Source organism: Glycine max, chromosome 10 (genome assembly GCF_000004515.6).
Source record: "Glycine max cultivar Williams 82 chromosome 10, Glycine_max_v4.0, whole genome shotgun sequence".
Taxonomy (NCBI): Eukaryota; Viridiplantae; Streptophyta; class Magnoliopsida; order Fabales; family Fabaceae; genus Glycine; species Glycine max.
The window spans coordinates 46,105,567-46,124,764 of record NC_038246.2 but is presented as its reverse complement, the minus strand read 5'-3'; the positions used below and the strand labels follow the sequence as shown (position 1 = coordinate 46,124,764).

The 19,198-nt window shown below is 31.7% G+C and overlaps 3 protein-coding genes and 1 pseudogene across 4 annotated transcripts; all 4 read left to right on the top strand.

The window, feature by feature from the left end:
- Positions 1-1,300: 1,300 nt before the first annotated feature.
- Positions 1,301-2,606, top strand: LOC100306170 (heavy-metal-associated domain-containing protein). Its single transcript, NM_001251739.2, has 3 exons — positions 1,301-1,434; positions 1,606-1,681; positions 2,005-2,606. The coding sequence occupies exons 1-3, from the start codon at positions 1,429-1,431 to the stop codon at positions 2,331-2,333; spliced, it is 411 nt and encodes a 136-aa protein (NP_001238668.1). The 5' UTR covers positions 1,301-1,428; the 3' UTR covers positions 2,334-2,606.
- A 1,397-nt stretch (positions 2,607-4,003) lies between these two features.
- LOC100793345 (heavy metal-associated isoprenylated plant protein 39) lies at positions 4,004-5,367 on the top strand. The gene is made up of 3 exons (XM_003535546.5): positions 4,004-4,375; positions 4,661-4,736; positions 4,845-5,367. The coding sequence occupies exons 1-3, from the start codon at positions 4,370-4,372 to the stop codon at positions 5,165-5,167; spliced, it is 405 nt and encodes a 134-aa protein (XP_003535594.1). The 5' UTR covers positions 4,004-4,369; the 3' UTR covers positions 5,168-5,367.
- Positions 5,368-8,977: 3,610 nt separating this feature from the next.
- Positions 8,978-10,231, top strand: LOC100792820 (uncharacterized). The gene has a single exon (XM_003535545.4). The coding sequence runs from the start codon at positions 9,189-9,191 to the stop codon at positions 9,930-9,932; it is 744 nt and encodes a 247-aa protein (XP_003535593.1). The 5' UTR covers positions 8,978-9,188; the 3' UTR covers positions 9,933-10,231.
- Positions 10,232-11,782: 1,551 nt separating this feature from the next.
- LOC100778629 (protein SAR DEFICIENT 4-like) lies at positions 11,783-13,171 on the top strand (annotated as a pseudogene). The gene has a single exon (XR_136897.5). The product of XR_136897.5 is annotated as a protein SAR DEFICIENT 4-like (transcript).
- The last annotated feature ends 6,027 nt before the right edge of the window (positions 13,172-19,198 follow it).

Sequence of the window (19,198 nt, the reverse complement as noted above, 5' to 3'; positions counted from 1 at the left end):
TATAATGCTGATTTTTTTTCTTATCTGGCCTTGACATGTTAGGCAGATGCAACTTGATGAAATTAAGAATGTGTTTAGTTTAAAGGATAAAAATAAAGATGATAAAAACATAATAATTTGTTTAATTAAAGGAGAGTATAAGATGTGAGTTCAAAAAAAAAAATCAATTATTTCTCTTTTTCCTTTCAAACACATCCTAAGTTGAGACCGTCAACTCTTGTTAATTAGGAAAATTGACAAGTTATCTTGCACAAAGATTTTACAACCAATTTGGGGAGCCCTAGTATGAGTTGCAAAGAGAGAAAGACACATAGAGAACCCCAAGTGGAGTGTTAGCAATAATTAGGGGATAATTCTAGACCTCCTTGTTAGAAGTTAATTCTTTTATTAGTTTTTTAGTGAAGTATTATAATGTAGACTAACATGTATTAGCCTAAGTGAAAGTTAAAATGAGTTCGAAACCTTAAAGTCTTTAGTTCTGAGTTTTATAAATAAAAAATTTAATTAAAAATAAAATATAGATTCGATGACCTAATTAAAAAATAATAACCTAAAACTTAATTAAAAATCACTGAATAATTCAAGTATCTACACATTAAAATTTATTTTAAGCACTCCTATTTATGACGATGCAAAGGTTAAATTGTACATGTGACACGCACGTCACTATATCAATGAAGGACTAAGAAAGAAAAAGTTAGGATGGGGCAGACACGGAGACGAATGTGCAACGAAATGTTGTCCTCATCATTCACCAAGACCCTACAGTCTCCACAACAGAAGTTCTTAGACTTCTTATCCACTGGCGACTCAAATCATTTTCTACGGATCCAAACACGAAATAACATTACACTTTCCTGGAAAGTTAGCACGCCCTTTTTGTTGAAAAGTACTTTTCTCCTAAATAATTGAGGCTACGCTACATTTTTAATCAAACAAACAATTGTAAATTTATATATAAAAATATAATTTGAATAAAGTTTAACAAATTTAATAACAATAATTTTTTTATATAATAAAAGTCATCAAATGCAATCTAATATACTCTAACTTTAAAGACTGTAACATATATGTTGTAATTTCTGAAAAAAATAAAAAAATTTATATCAAATATTGTAATCTAATACTTCTCTAACTTTAAATTTTTGGAAAACTAAAAAATATTGCAGTACCAATTAATGAAGATAGGAAAGCCACACACTATTTGCGTAAACTTGTTGGGTTGACTTGTCTATGCTCCTCTCTAGTCCTACCATCTACTATAAATGTTCCCGAGTCTTTTCTTCGTTTCACATCTTCATTTTTGAAATTAGAAACCATCTCTTCCTCTCTCAGCTGTCTTTTTAATCCCCCTTTTCTCATTTTCCCTTTTGCAATTTTCACTAACAGTCCTTCTTTCTATCTTAGCTCTCAGAAACTTCAATAACAATGAAGGTCGGTGTTCCAATTTGGTTTCTTCATAATTCTTCTTAGATATTCATACTTTGAGACTCATAATTCAGAGTTGTAGTTTTAACATGTGCTTTTGTCTTTGATCGTTTCTGTACTAAATGGACTTGAAAAGTGTTGTAAAGTTCTAACAAGTATTTGATTTTGCTGTAACAGAAAGTTGTGTTGAAGGTGGAAGTACATGAAGACAAAATCAAGCAAAAAGCTATGAAGGTTGTCTCTGGCATTTCAGGTATTCAATTGGATTTCAATTTCTAATGTCCCTTCTCTCTTTGGCTTCTCTTCTTTCAATGCTCTAACCAATTGAGAAAAAAAAAAAAAAGAGAGGTAATCAAAATCAAAATCAACATGAAATTGAAAAGACAAAGGGGGGAAAAAAATAACAAGAAAATATTGCAATAAAGGCAAAGATTCTTTTCTTTCACTCTATTCAGTGGATTAGATTTAGATTGACTGAAACTGGTTTTTGTTTCAAGAAACAAAACTTTGATTTAACATCAATGATTGATTGATATTTAGTGATATACTAAAATTGTATTTGGAATATTGTTGCAGGGGTTGAGTCAGTTTCTGTGGACATGAAAGACAAGAAATTGACCGTAATTGGGGACATTGATCCAGTAAAAGTAGCAGCCAAGCTGAGGAAGCTTTGTCACGCAGAAATAGTTTCAGTTGGACCAGCAAAAGAGGAAAAGAAGGAAGAGCCTAAAAAAGATGATAAAAAGGAAGATGACAAGAAAAAAAATCCACCAAGCGAAATCGTGGCAGATCAACTCAAGTTCTATCAAACCCATGCCTATTATTATCAGATGAAACCACAATACAATCCATATTACAGTGCCATAAGTGTGGAAGAGGATCCTAATAGCTGTGTCATTATCTAAATTTTTTATTACTAGGTTGGATCAAACAAATTATTCCAAAAAAATATATATTGTATTTGTATTATCTCCGTTTCTTCTAATGATTTAAATTTTAAATTGAGGGATAGCTAGCTAGTGTGGCCAAACAGTAAGATTAGTATGGTATACATGCTTAGATTTTGTTGGTTTCAAACAAAACTTATCCAGAATCTTGTTGTCTTACTTATAAGTAACAACTAAGAAATATTCGGCGATTGAGTAAATTTGAGTGTAATTTTAATATATATGTGCAGGTGTGTTTCTTTCAATATTACAAAGTGTGTTTTGTTTTTCGGTTTTGGTCATTAGAAGACAACATACATAAAAGTGTTTCAATTATTCGATCTCCATAAAAAACATGTTAGTCTTAAGAATCAACTATTAAAGTGTTGATTGAGATATTTGGGAGAGCTTAATAAAACTACAGGAGTCAGTCTTACTGTGGATATATTATATATATAAAAAAACTCATCACGGATGAAATGTGTGTTATATAAATAAATGGTTAGAAATTTTAATGAATGTTTTTTTTTTTACCATTCTTGTAGGAGTATCAAATTAGGATACATTGATGAAGAACAGATACCATTTCTTTGTAATGATCATCATAACAGTATGGCAACTTTTAAATTTCATGTCTTTATATGCACAGAGGGAGAACAATATTAAATTGAAAAGAATTGAATTAGTTTTTAGAATATTAATTTTATGTGAGTTACACATGCACACACTAGGTATACTAGTGTAGATAATGTTTTTTTTTTTTTAATGAGCTAGTAGATAATCTAAGTTATTATCAAGGAACACATTTTTCATTACTGATAAAATTCATGTGAGAAGAAGTATGGATCCAAGAAAGAGGCCTCACTTGATTTTTTAATTAAAAAATTTACATAAAGAGATTTTATTTTTATATAAAAGTAGGATAATAATATTGTATTATATTCAAAAACTATAATTTAGTGAAACTTGACGGGGAGTTTTACTGAGAATCATCCTACACTTAATTGACTTTCATGTGAGAGGAAGGATGTATGGATACAAGGAAAAGGCCTCCCTATATTTTTATAAAAAAAAATTGTAGAGAGATATTTTTTTATAAAAAAAAAGTAGAACAATAATTAAGTACTATATTTTTCTTTATATAAAAGAGTATTTTAATGTGATAGTGAGTTTTGACACAATTATTCTTAAGAATTCTTAAGAAGTGAGAAATAGATTAAATTACATTGATATAATTTATATTAATTGCTACACTATTAATAATTTTAAATAAAATGTAAATTTTATTAATTTTAACATTGAATTACAACTATATTTTATCTTAGTTCTAATAATAATAATAATAATAATAAAAATGTCATATTTGTATGAAAAGTGTGTATTATATCCATTTTTGTGTATATGAATGTTGTATTAAATTATTTTAGATTAATATTAAATTTTGGATAGATATTATCAATGTGAAAAAGAACCATTAATCCAATAGTTATTTTGAGAAAAAAGTTATTTAATGGAAACTTAAAAGTTATTGAATAATGGAGTAAGTTATATGTATGGATATGATCAACAGTTATATACTACATATATGGATAGGATCATTGGATCAATTCGCATCAAGCACCAAACTTTTGTAGACTATGAAATTCACCATGTCTCCCCCATTTTCATTTCTTTTTTACAATTTTTACTAAAACAAATAATAGTCAAATGAACTATAGATAGGTTAAAAAAGAATTAAATATATTTTCAACGAATTATTAGTAAATTAATATTTTATTTTACCTACTTATTATAATTCAATTTAAAATTCACCTAATTCATCATGAGTTGGGGAGTTTCAGTGAGAATCAACCTAGACTTAGTTGACTTTCTCTGTCTCACTCTCTTGCCTCTCTGTTTAGATTTATTTTATTTTCTTTAAATATCATCAAACAGAGCTTCATTCAGTACACTACTTCAAAACAGTGACCTCCTTCACTTGGACTCTTGTTTGGCTTTTCTCAGCAACCGCGTCAATGAATGTGAGAATTCGCTGTCATATGACTCATGACTTCTTTCTTAGTATTGTTGTTTCGAATTCCATGCATCACTCATCATCAGCTATTATCTTTATCTTCATCTTTACTTTTTACGTACAAGCACTCTTTGAGATCTCGTTTCAAAATTTCAACCAAGGCTTTCCCTCTCTTTTAATTAATATTATAGTGAAGATTGGTTTTGTCATTTTAATTCTTACAAGTTTTTATTATAAGGGTCCTAATTAATTTAGTCCTAACATTCATCTGATTTTTTTACTCTTGTGACAGAAAGTTGTGCTAAGTGTGGAACTACATGATGACAAAATTAAGAAAAAAGCCATGAAGGTAGTCTCCAATCTTTCAGGTATGAATTTTGATTTCAATCTCTCTTTGGTTTCTTAGAACAAAGAAATTTTGTTTTATATAGTATTCAAGATTGAATGATTTGGGGGGTGATAAATGATTATTGCAGGGGTTGAATCAGTCTCAGTGGATATGAAAGAGCAAAAATTGACCTTAATTGGAGACATCGACCCTGTGGTTGCAGTGGGGAAGCTGAGGAAGCTGTGTCACACTGACATAGTCTCTGTTGGACCAGCCAAGGAGGAGAATAAGGGAAAGAATAATAAGGAGGAGAAAAAGAAGCCAGCAGTAGCAGAGAATCAAAATCATCAGAACTTGGATGATATGGTGAAGGCATACGAAGCCTACCACCACATGCATAATCAGATGAGGCAACCGGCTTATTATTACATAAGTGTGGAAGAGAATCCTAATGCATGTGTCATTTGCTAAGTTCATTTTAGAACATCATAGTACTCAAAAGAAATTAAGTGTAGAAAACTACATGGTTGTTCCAGGGTTGTAGTGGTGCATTTGAATCTCAGCTTTCCTTTCTCTTTCTTATTTTGTTGTTAATTTGTTATTATATATATATACACTTTATTATCAATTGTAATATTTGAAACATCTTAAAATAGTATCCACCTTTTGAAGATATTCATTTAAATGTTAAACATAAAAACTAAATTCCAATCAAATAAAATTAGTGACCATTCTGCTCAGTGGGTGAGTATTTTTCATAAAAAAATTAACTAAAAATTAAAAATATAATTTTAAACAAGTAAAATTATAAGGGAAATATATAAAATAAATTTATATAAATAACTACAATAATATAACTAATGAGATTTAATAGAAAATAGCATTTTTAATTTAAAATAAACATTGAAAAAGGACTTTATTTCATAATATAAGTAATTAAGATGAGACAAAAAATATTAATATTAACAAAAAGTTAAGAATATTTTAAGAGAAATAAATAGATTAGTATAATTTTTAATATGATTATTATAAAAATAATAAATTTATTATATATAATAATTTGAAATCAATAATTTGTAATCAGAAGAAAAAATTGCAGTGAGGATGCATATACTGCTTAATCGATCTAAAGCTATTGGTTTTGGTTGTAATTAAGGGGTAAAAATACTGTGGTAAAAGTATTGGGGATGTAAAGACCAGTGCTGCTGCTGCCAAGGAGAGGAAATGAAGATGTGTTTTTATTATTATTATTATCATGTTAGGTTTTGTCGGTTTTGTCGATGATTAATTAACAAAGATGTGTTTGGTTTAGTGTGGTCTGGTCTTTGAGGATCCACCGGAACAATATTGTTTTTGATGGAGTGTAAAATGTAAATGCTGATAGAGATACAATACTAGAAGTCTGGAATTGACCTAGTTTAAGTCATGGGTTTGGTTTTCAAACAGAACGAAACATTGCTCTTTTTTCGTTTTATGATTGGTCGGTATTCAAAGCCAATGATTGTTGCAAGTGACGTAATGTAAGGTTTTAAAAGATATTTTTTGGGTGAAATTGTTGCTATGCTGAATCTGAAAAAAAGGAGCGATTATTCTGGATATTGTTGGCAGCTTTCATCAAATCAGGACTCACGTTTTAAATATATGGTTGGTTGCTCCGAAGACTTTCATATTATTATGCTTGCGTTTTAAAAAAAAAAAAATTATTTCCTAATTTAGCTATGACAATAACTATCTTCTAATTTCGTCAATAACTGTAACAGATAGATCATAAGCTTCATGAAGACCAGATAGTGAGTCCAAGCCCCTTGACACTTGACAGACAGAGACGAGTGCTTGGTTTCCTTATAGTCTTTCCTCCCAATATTCTAGTCCCACTCGTTCAATCATTTTCAAGTTTCTTTAAAATAAAACACACACTAGTTTTCAAATGGAATCCAAATTCCCTTTGATGTAATTTAAAATCACAAACTCACTTTAGAATTTAATTAATTTTACATTATCGTGGTAGCTTTCATCTTTCATACAATCAAAGACGCGTGCAGAACCACTTCCTCCGAAGTTTCATAGTTAAATTAGGAGCAAGTTGTATGATATAGTTGGTCAATACCGGCACCTTGATCAGTAAATACTACTAACCAAAAGAAGATCACATGCATGAATTAGCTTTGCTCTGTATATATAAATGTATAGTAATAAGTGTTTACTGTTTAGTACATGTGTGAAAGCAATCTATATGAACAAAAAGAGGATCTAGTTTGATGAATAAGCAATACATTTTTATAAACTTAGTTATAGATTGTTCATTCACCAGGACGTCTCCTTTGAACTAGTTGACTCTCCTTCATTAATTAATCGTAGACAAGGGTCTGATTATTTGGATCTGTCTGGGTTAATGCATGCTTTATTTAAATATACCGATTGAATAGATTCCCGCTAATGTTTAGCTGGTGGTAATGAGATCTTGAAAACCACATAATATGGTTTTGATTTGCTTAATAAACTATTGATTACAAGGCTTTCCCTACTGATGATGATAGCGTAAAAAGTTTTCTCTGTGGCGTAGATAGTTCTTAATTTATGTTTAACACTAAAAAATTAATAATTAATATTCACAAATAAAAAAATACCTTATTATTGTGTAATTTAATCCTTCCATATAGAATGTAATTCTTTTTTTAAAATGTAATTCTTTATATAATATTTATGTGCTCGTGTAATTTTAGCATTTATAATTTATATCAATTATTACACCATTAATAAATTTATATAGAATTAATCATTGAATTAAAATTATATTATCTTGATTATTTGTATCAAATTTTATAAAAATTGAATAATAATAAAAAATAATCAAATGATTCATTTTATTATTTTTTTCTTAAAGTGCTTATTTAAAAGTTTTTCCAAACAACATTTATCATTCTTGTACAATCCTTTGAGATATTGATATCAAACTCTTTTTAATATACATGACTAGAAATCAAACTTTTAACAATATGCTGAAGAGACTAAACTATTTGTGTCAATAAAATAGTATATGTCGTTCTTATATGAAGTCACTGTTAGAAGGCCAACAATGGAAATTTCATTTATATATTACTCAATCACCAATGAATCTCTAAAGGGATTTCATTCTCACTTGGAATGCCTCTGATTTTCAACTTTCGAGTCCATTCCGCCCAACTTTTTCCAAGTAAAATAAGAAATTGACATGCAATTCAAAGATTTGCCCAAACCCCATTGCAACTTTTAAATTGAACTATAATGGATGTCATATGAGCTTGAAATGAAGGAAAATCTAAAGCACTACTTGACCTAAGGGGGGAAATTTCTTGTGACATTTTGTTGGAGTTAGTAATTTTATTCCATAATCTAGGCAACTCAACGGATTTATAGCTGTGTTTGTCTTGACACCTTCAAAATCACACGACAAATGTCCAAAAAGAAAAAGGCCAATGAAGTGGACCAAGTAACAAGAACTAGCGCTTTTACTTTCTTTCTCTTGGGCCGTGCCTAGTGGGACCAAAATTGATTTGCAACATTATTTGTCCTCTTTTATGTTTAATTGATAAAAGACTTTGTGAAAGTAACATAAGGTGGCCCATATATAGTTTACTGAGACATACTTGACTAAGTTAACCGTGTAGAAATGGTATAGACCAATATTCCTATTTCCGCGTTTACACAGCCGGTGTATTGGGAGTTTGGGACACTAGTAAAAATGTACAACAATACAAGCTCCAGTAGTCACTCAGTCTATATACAATGCAGTAAATGGCAACAATAGTTATGTCAAAGGAAAATATTTTTTTTTTATTGCTAGAAATTAAACACAAGTATTGAGAGGTATACAACAACTCATGCAAACTACTTAACTAGATCTCTTTTATAAAAAAAATCTAAATAAATAAGACTCGTCAATTTTTTTTATTTATTTTAGTATTTAATTTTCACCATCGAATTTCTTAAATCAACTATCATATGTTACTCTTTATAATTTGAATGGACAAGATTTTGCTACATTTCCTTAAGGATTTTGGTATGGTTCTTTAAGTAGAATTGAAATTTTACTCTAATAATTTACATGATAAAATTTGCATTCAAGATCATTATTGATTACAGATTTAAAACTGTAATTCTAATTGGAGTGTAGTATCAAAATATTTAAGAAACTACCTCTGTATATGAGTATGAGCAGTGTGCAAATCTAAAAGCTTCTACTAACTATTTTTTGATGATAATTAGGCTGTATGCACAAGCCTATCCAAATTGCATAATGATGGGAGCATAGGCTGCTGCCCTTTAATTTTGTTCATGCCTAGCTTTTGTGAAAGCTCACAAGAAGAATCTAACCGACCACAGAACAAGCTCTACTTTTCTCCTCCACAAGTTTCCCGCTCTATAATTCCCTCCAAGCATACTAGGCATAAAAACAAAATTAGAAGATCAGCAATACTAGTTTAATTATTACCACATAGGTTTGAAGTCCAGCATGGGAAACTGCTTCTTTGGGGCCATGTCAGATCCTGATGCAGCAGCAATCAAAGTGATAACATCAAACGGTGGTATCATGGAATTCAGTGCTCCAGTGACCGTGAGTTTCATCACCAACGAGTTCCCGGGGCACGCCATTTTCAGAAGCCACGACCTCTTTTGGAAACCACTAAGCCAATTCGAAGAACTGGAGCCAGGCCAATCCTACTATCTGCTACCATTCAGCAACAGAAACAACAACAACAACAACAACAACAGCAACAATAATATAGACACTCTACCATGTGATGGTGAAAATGTTAACGTTGTTGTGAGACAAGGGCATGTTAGATCTCAAAGTGTTCCTACAATCTCAAACCCTGCCTTGTATAGAATGTCCTTGGACTACCACCACCACAACCAGGGAATGGGGTTGCTCAAGAGGTCCTCGAATAATAACATTGATGCCTTCTCTAGCAGGAGCAGTGGTGTTGTTAATAGCAGCAACAGTATTGGTGGTGGTGGTAGCAGTAGGTTTTGGAAAGTGAAGCTTGTGATCACCCCAGAACAGTTGCTGGACATTTTGGCACAAGAGGCTCGAACCAAGGAGTTGATAGAGAGTGTAAGGATGGTAGCAAAATGTGGAATTAATGCTGGTGGTGCTATTTCAAATTCAGCTGCAGGTATGATTTCTGATCAGTGGAGCCTTTCCAGCTCCAGTTGGAGTATTTCCTCCAAGATTGATGCCTTAGTAGGCATTTAATTACTACTGACAAATAATTTGTGCCTACATTGATACTTTATTTTCTTTTGCCTCTTCTTTCCTTTGGTTACTTTGCTCTATGCTATTTTTGTGTATGCATGCTCCTTTATTTTATTTTTTGTTTCTTCCTTAAAATTCAATGTAGATTCACTCGCTATCACATCAAATTGTAGAATTTCTGAGCATTTGTTGTGTAATAGTAATAGCGGAACATTCAAGGCACTTGCTTATAACTTTCTCTAACTTGTTACTCTGTTTAAGAAGAATACCAAATCATTTTGTCACATCAACATAAGTTATTTGATCTTACACTAAAATAAATGAGATCTTAAATGTATGGAATTGAGAAACGCAATACGTTTTGACTGATAAAAAATAGTTAGTCTAATGCAGTGGAATAAGAAATAAAAATCAAAGGAAAAACCATTGGTTATATTTCTATGATTAAAGGCAGAAATCATATGTAGTGGAGTCCTGTAGCATTTTACAGTTGCTGGGGGCTTAATATCTCCACAAGAATGAGATGACAAAGAAGAAAACGTTTTTTTTTCCTCTGAAATCTTCTGAGCTGAATGGATTAATGTTTTGATTTCATTCCTTTTATTTGGCCGAAAGCTGCCTAGATCATTACAGGTGAGATTATAAATAATTTACAAAGAATGCTATTATTTTGAGCAATACTTTGGATTGATCAACTAGATTGTACTCCAATTCACATAGCAACTCCAATTCATTGCGTACCTGAGAATTTCAGTTTTGATGATTGTTGGTAATCATAAAAAAATGGTATAAAATGAGTTTAAGCACAGTAACAAAAGAACGTCAAATTTGTCAAAAAAGCAAAAGAACATTAAAGAATTGGAAAATAAAGTGCTTTAATTCCATTCTCCACTTCACTTTCTCTCTGTAAAACACTTTACTTCTTTTCTATTTATACTAAAGCCTTTCTTTCATCAGATACTCGTTAAAGAAAAAAAAAAAAACCGCAGTATTATTTAGAACTAAGGGATGTTCACGGGGCACACTTGACGGGTATTATGTTTGTAATTTGCTTTACCCTAGCTTTACACTGAACTTATTTTTCAAATTCGAATACAACCTTATATCCAAAGTAATATGAAGTCGTATATGTCTAATTTGGACTAAATCTAAATAAGATGGGAGTGACTTGGTCTAAGCCAGGAAGAATTAGACAAACTTGTATGCAATTTGATTTTGTTAAAAAAAATGGTATTAAACAATATAAATATAATTGTTTCATGTTTGATGCTGAAAATTCACATTGACTATAGCAATTTTTTTTACTAACTTGATATAGTCAAAGTAATGTTAAGTGGGTGAATTTGTGGAATTAAATTAGATTTAAATTCATATTATATAATATTAATCATATCAAAGTAGATGTAAAGTTTCACCATCGAATAAATCACATTTAATACGTCTTTCGTCTTAATAATATTTTTTCATTCATAAAATTTGAATTTGTTGTGAATCAACAACTTATTTAGTATAGAAAGTACATAACTTACCAACATAAAATTATATGATTGGTAGATAAGGTTATGCTTTAAACATGCAAATATAGTCATGGATTTAATCTCGTGTGTTTGAAAAAATATTTATTAGAAGATACAAATTCTTTAAATAAATTTCAATACCTTAAAGATTAGTCTATAATCTTTGACTTTAAGGTGAAAGATATCTTGATTCATATTTAAAAAAATGAAATAATTTATTTTCAATAAAAATTAAAAATACAAGTTAGTTAATTTGGAATCACTACAAACATATTTAAATATTTAACCATTATTTTTTTCTCAGTTTCCATTTTTTAAGTTGACCTTTTAGGTCTTTGTAAAATAAAAAAAATAAAAAAAGGTTGAGCTTTAGGTTCCATGGAAATTGGAAAGTCTCCTGAGCTAAACAAAACCTCCAAAGTCGATCACACCAATCCTTGCGCCTTCTTCCTAACCTCCAAAAGTCACCCTTCACAATTCTCTCGTAACAACAACATCATCAATGGCCGCTACCACCAACAAAGACGAAGCCATTAGCACCAGTGCATCTTCTTCTTCTTCTCCAGTCTTCATATCCACAGAGACCCTATTCACCATCCTTACCCATCACACTCTGATGAACCACCTCCAATCCACTCTCCCCAAAGCATCAACCATTCTCCAAACCCCAATTCGCCAACACCACTCTCTCTTTCCTTCCTCCTCCCTCCTCCTCATGCCTTCATGGTCCTCTTCCCCTTCTCTCCCTTACATCGGCGTCAAACTCGTTACCCATTTCCCTCAAAACTCTTCTATCAACTTACCCGGCGTGCAGGGAAGCTATGTCCTCTTCAGTTCCACCACCGGCCAAACCCTAGCTTCCATGAACTCCACCGAACTCACCCTTTACAGAACCTCATGTGTCTAAGGCTTGGCTTCCAAATACTTAGCGAGACATGACAGCGAGGTTCTTGTTATGGTAGGTGCTAGTTCCTTGGCACCGCGCCTGATCAAAGCCCATCTTTCAGCCATACCCAGTTTGAGAAAAGTCATCATCTGGAACAGAACAGTGGGAAAGGCGACAAATTTGGTCAAAGTGGGGAATTTGGTGGAGTGAGCTTCGAGGGTTGTGGCTGTTTGGACGAGGTTGTCGGATTTGGGGACATTGTGAGTTGCGCCACGAATTCCGAGACACCCCTTGTGAAGGGTGTGAGGTTGAAGGGTGGGGCGCATTTGGATTTGGTGGGTTCCTTCAAGCCTTCGATGATGGAGTGTGATGATGAGGCCATAAGGAGGGGAAAGGTTTTTGTGGACAATGAGGCTGCATTAGTTGAAGCAGGGGAGCTGGTGGGTGCTTTTGAGAGAGGGGTCATCAAGAGAGATGAAATTGGAGGGAGTTTGGTGGAGCTTGTGAGAGGTGACAAAGTTGGGAGAAGCAGTTCTGAGCAGATTACTGTGTTCATGTCTGTTGGTTCTGCTGTTGTAGATATGCTTGCGGCAGTTTGTTTATGAGACTTACACAAGGAGCTAGGTACACTATCTTGAGTGTAGTTTATGCTATATTGTTCAATAAGATTTATCAAGTTCGTAAATCTCACCTTGCAGTGGTTCTAAGTAGTTTATGTAACCGATGATTACTGTTTCTTGATGCTTCTATACAACATTTGTAAGATGAATATACTTAAAACGAAGTTGTATTTTTACCAAGGGAGAAATTTGGCACATGTTCATGAATCGTGTTAACTATGGCATTGCAGCTCTTTTCTCATTTCCAAGTGCCTAGAGAGAGTTACTTTGGGAGTTATCAGCCATCTTGTTGGCAGCATCAAATATTCAAATATTTAGTATGATTCAATTAGAAGCATCGCTTTATGCCTTACTTCCCTATGTAAAAATTTAACTATGATAGGCAAAATTGACTTGTGAGCATATTCTTTCTAGTGCATTGGGCATGTCACAAGTCAACTCATTCTAGAAGTGAAACTTTCAATAGGTTTTGTAATTAGACCACTTTGTTTTTCATGTAATGCACGGAAGGCAGTTTCTCCTTGGATCATCTTATCAATCCTTCATAGAACATGTGGGAATGGATCCTCTCGTGTTAAACTTTCACATAACCATACCATGTGAAAGTTTGTTTTATCTATCTTGTTCTTCATAGAAATTAAATGGGTGGGACCATATTAAAATTTGTGTATATGTATAAAGAGAAATAAACACAATTTTCACGTGATATGGTCATGTGAAAATTCAACATGAGAAGATTCATTCCTTACATCATACATACCAATAGAAAGATTAAAAGCACCAAGTTGCAAATCTACGAGCAGCAGTTTATCTTCCAGAGCCGGACATCGCAAGGTGTGGTGTTTGAGAAACTACTAAAAACAGAAGGCCAAATACCTAAATGCAATGGAATTATTTCAAAAGAAGAAAAACAAAAGATGATAACTCAATAAATCTATTTTGAAGCCTATATTAGATCATCAATCTGACAAACATCCTATAAAAATTATCTGGCTAAACATTATTGTTGTTTAGAGGTACAGTGCATGCCAAGAAACATGTCACAAGTAGTGCAATAAAAAGAAATTAAACTTTGTATTATGAAAAAATATCATGTACCCCATTCTTAATTGAATATCATTTGAACTAATCGAGAGTTAATTTTAACTTATGGAGAAATTCATTTCATTTTTTTAGTACCTCCACATGAATATCCTTACATTTCCAGCGGAGAGTTTGAGGGCTTGTATAGTCTTTTCTTCACCAGCTTTCAAACGTGAGATGATTTTGGAAGCTGAGTGTTGATAGCATTGGGTTGTTGAGCTTTCATGTAGTCTTCTATTTCAAGGAGAGTGCCAAAATCAGAATAAGCTGTTTTTGTTTTTCAGCTAAACAATAATAATCACGTACGTAATGAAATGTTATCAGATTAGGATTTTTAACCTCAGCTGAGCATCTAATTTGTTAATGCTTACCCTATACCAGAAATAAGATCTTTAATATCTGTATCGCTAGTTGAAAATCTAAGTTATCGGTACGTTCCACGTTGAACAAAGGTGGAAAAATTCAATGCAGTACTTAAGCTATATGATTCACATGAATGAGGCTCTCTGCCACTCAATAAGGGTCTGTTTTGTATTTGCGGTTAAACATAGAAATGCATCTTTTTGAGGCAAAAACGTGATTTTGAAGACACTTTTTGCCAAAGATTTTTTTTGTGGTAAGGTGATGATGTTTGGCAATAAACACAGGTGAGCTCTCAAATCTCTTAGGAGTGGCTAATGGGTTTGAGTCATATCAGTTACATAACTTACTGCCTAATAAGTTTACACCATAGAACATGGGGGAACAAATTCTATGATGGATATATCAAACAGGGACCTAGATTCCTTTGTAGGTGCTCCACCCATTATAGTTGTTCTACTTTCTTGTGACTAGAATACAAAGCATGAAATTAACATCTCTTAAAAGTACTTACAATACTGAAGCTTTTAAAAAGGGGTAGATGCGTGTAGTGCATGAAGCTTCCACGTAAGGTAAATAAGTAAAAAGACCCTTTCCAGGATTTGAACATGTGACCTCAGTACCTCACTATTGCACCAAATTAAGCCCACCCTTGATATTTTGCAGAGAAAAAATAAAATTAAACATATATACCCAGATTTTGGGTTGACATTTAAAAGGTAAAAGTTTATTACTTTCCAATTATTTGATTATTATTGTCAACTGTGAAATATTATAAAATTGTAATCAGTTTGATGGAATGAAATGTTGGGTGTGATGATAGATGGGAGAGAAAGCAGATTCGATGTGTCATTTCATTTGTCAGTTATTGCTTAACTAACCAAAGAGCAAAGTTCTAAGTAAAATACCAGTATCAATGAATATGAACAAAGTGTAATCCATTGTAGGTCCATGTAACATTAGTATCATTAAACATACCAGATTTTCTCGTGCTGATAACACCTGAATTTATTCATCTCCAACTGTAAGTAGTCTCCTTCAATATTCTCCACGACTCCACCTGTGCTGCATAATTTGTAAGTGATCTTAAATTAAGTACATCATCATTAATCGCACCAATATTTCTCCTTTACTTTAAATGGGCTTGCGTCCGAATTATTGGACTGATTGGTATATATGTGTGTTCTGTATTATAGAATGTTCTTCAATAGAGGCGGGTCTTGTAAGGCCTTGAATCTAATTATAAATCATAGGTAAGTTATTTACTTCATTCTTGGCACAGTTTTTCTTAAAGGTGCCATCAAACTCCTTATAATGAACTTCCAACCACCAATACTTCACCCAATGTTTTGGCAAAATGGATGAAGTTTCCTCCTAAAGTGTTAATGAGAAATGAATTTAATCTTCACTTGTATATTGAAAACGAAACAAATGAATTTCAGACCGAATCAAAATCATTATTGTGGTCTGTATCCAAGTTATCTTCATCACCATCCTCTTCATCATAATGAATTTTATCAATCCGAAATCAATTCCCAAATTACCTGATTACTCCGAATCCGAGATCAAATCCATGTTATCCACACCAACGATGTCACGTTATAAGGTACAGAACAGACAAGCCAAAGCCATAACATACGTGGAATTTAGATTTGTACTGAATTGTGAAATATATATCGTGTGATCTGGATTCTGGATGCTTTGCAACCTCTGGTCTCTAGGAATGCATCATGCATGCATTATCTAAACGCGGCTATACCACAAAGTTACTTTGTGATTTGCAAAGTCAGGTCAGGGATTGCAAAACGTCTTCATTATTCATTATTTGAAAGTATATATCTGCAGTACGCACAGCATCTAATTTGGTGGGTGAAACTTCACGTTCATCGGTCAAATAATGCAAATCTGGCTAAATAGCATTTTCATGATTTTCATCATTGATCTAGTCCTCTTGCCAATTTCATTGCACACGAACTGGATTTGCCAAATTCAACAGTGCCACTGATCACATCTCTTTGTATTTTTGCAACAAGTACCTGCGGTAGGTTGTAGCATTAATTCACTAATGTCTAATGACAAGGGACTTAAATTACTAGTTAAGGAATTAAATTTTAATGTTCTTATTAAAAAAATTATAATGTTTTTAATTCATAAGAATTGAATTAAGTACTACAAATACCAAAAAAAAAAAACACTTTAATTTTTTTACTTTTGTTTCACTGACCTCCGATCTTAGGTTTAAAAACCATTAATTATATCGATCCCTCTTAGGGACTTAGTAATGTAAGAAATAGAGGAGTATCGGGTGAAATAAGAGCAAAGAGAGATCCATGTAATTTACTTTTTATATTATATGACCATCAACCAGCCATGCATTCTCATCTACAATACTACTAGTATTTATCTAAGTCTTTTTTTTTTAAAGAAAAACCTTAACTTTTCATTGACACGACTTGGGATAGATATTTCAAATTGAAGGGCACTGGTTAATGGTTACTCTTGAGGCTGCTTTTTTATTGGCTACGATGAAAAGAAGTGTGTGAAACATTCGCTGATAGCTTAAAAAGAGGTTGAAGTTTCCATTAAATAGAAGAGGAAGAGCATCATTTGGAGGATATCCAATTCAGATCAGGGTTTCCTAATTCCTCCCACGCAAAAAACCCCCTTTCTGCTCGTCTTTAGGCAGCATCACTTCTTACGTAGAAATAAAAGAAAATAATGATTTAATCAGCATACAGTGATACGGATTATTTTGAATTGGTAAAAATTATTTAAATTTTTTTATTTAAAAAATTCTAAGACCCCTTCGTACTACTAATTTTGAATAATTAAAAGTGAAAACTTTTAATTGTTGGTATGAGATACGATTCTCTACCATAATTTTTTTCCTAATTTCTTTGTAAGGCCTGTTTTTTTTTTTTTTTTTTTGTGTGTGTGTGTGTTGATTGAAGGGCCTGTTATAAACATCCTGTTAGGAGTGTTTTTGGTATGGAAAGGTTTTTTTAAACCTGAAAATCATAATTATTGAATGATAGGTAACATGACTTATGAGAATGATTAAATTATACTTGTAACTATAAATATTTTTAAGAATATTTATATATGTTTCTTAAGCATAAAAAAATGTCATGATTAACTTCAATAGAATTTATCTTAATATTAAGTATTTTTTTGTTCAAGTATCTTTTCAGTAAAATACAAAATATATAGAGACAATTTCATTAATACTATAATAATTTGCCATTATATAAAATTTTCAATTTATTTTTAATCTTTAAAAACTCCTTGATGAAAGAGTAAAAACATGCTAATTTTTTTTTATTAAATATAAGGATTAAAATATTGCAAAAACTAATAAAAATGCATATTTCTAATTAAAATAAATTAGCTTATTCATACCCTAAAAAAATATTTATTTCTGTGAAATAAATTATTAGCAACTAGTTAAATAGAGTAGGGTTTTTTTTTTTTTTCCTGTAGACATTGAAACGGTGCACGTAGCTTCCGAAACTGAAATCATACGACGACTGGCACGTGTCTCCTGAGTGGAAAGCTGAATACGAAAAGGAAATGAAGAAGGATGCGAATCCATCCAGATTCATAGCGTCTTTGTTTCCATGGGTTGAAACTTGAAACGAGAAAGTGTGTAAGTTGTAACTATTGTTTCTTTTTTGCCTCTCATACAAATGGAAAAGGAAAGTGTTTGATCGATGCCATGTTCTCACCAATACTGAAGAGAGATGTCCATGTGGGACAATTTGTGATTAGATTAATATTTATTTGCTTTTATTTATTACTTCATCACATGTTACAATGCAGAATCATTGCATCACTATCCAACACCCCCACAAATTTTATTTTTATTGTGTTCATTAATCATACTAATTAATGTAGATCCCTCTTTTTTATCAACGTATATAAGATTTAGTATTTTACATTCACGGTGCTTATCTAAATTACTACTATTATCTTAATCCACCCCAATGACAATGGTACTTTTTGAAATAATTAACTTTTTTGTAAATAAAATACTTTTTTTTAAAAAAATTAAAGTGAGTCAAATATGTTATAAACCACTAAAGAAAATCCAATATTTGAACTGGCTGCCATTACAGGTCGTGCTTGTATATTAATTTAACCACTTGATCGATGTTTTTATTTGTCTTATTAAACCATGGTGGGCATTTTAGTGTTAGCATGGGAATGGGATTCTTTCCATCAAATTTAACATGAGAGGATAAATAGAACCCATCTCATTCATTCATGATTTTCAAATACTACTTTAAATTGCTTTCAATAAAATAAATTAAATACTTTCAATGACAATATATGATTCCATATGCAGTGAAAATGCCATCACTACAAAGGATCTGACCTCGTTTCTTGTATATATACGTTCGTGAAAAATTTCCGCAATCTGTACTGATAATGATTGAAAAACTCATTGGTCAATATTGTGTAGTTATTGCATATGAGTAATCCATAACGTGTTCATGTGCATGCATATGTAAAAACAAGAATGAATCATGAATGTTTGTACATGGAGATATAATAAGAAGGAAAAAAAGATTAGGGTTCAATCTTTCCTATTAACAAAAACTAATAATATATATTTATCAATAAAAAAAATACTTGTACATATTAAACATAAATAGTCATGATCCACATCCTTTCATCTTAAAATCTTAACACTACTTGATTAGCAAATTAAGCGATATCAAGAAAATATGTGTACACGTTTTTCATTCTTTTTACTGCAGTCAATAAGCTAATAAGGTTTAAAGATTAAACTAGAGTAGT

What these genes read in the sequence shown, in the direction of transcription:
- LOC100306170 (NM_001251739.2), top strand. An exon ending in GGTTGTCTCTGGCATTTCAG is followed by an intron (nt 1,682 to 2,004) that starts GTATTCAATTGG and finishes ATATTGTTGCAG; the next exon opens with GGGTTGAGTCAGTTTCTGTG.
- LOC100793345 (XM_003535546.5), top strand. An exon ending in GGTAGTCTCCAATCTTTCAG is followed by an intron (nt 4,737 to 4,844) that starts GTATGAATTTTG and finishes TGATTATTGCAG; the next exon opens with GGGTTGAATCAGTCTCAGTG.
- LOC100792820 (XM_003535545.4), top strand. Translation starts at nt 9,189, where the DNA reads ATGGGAAACTGCTTCTTTGGGGCCATGTCAGATCCTGATGCAGCAGCA.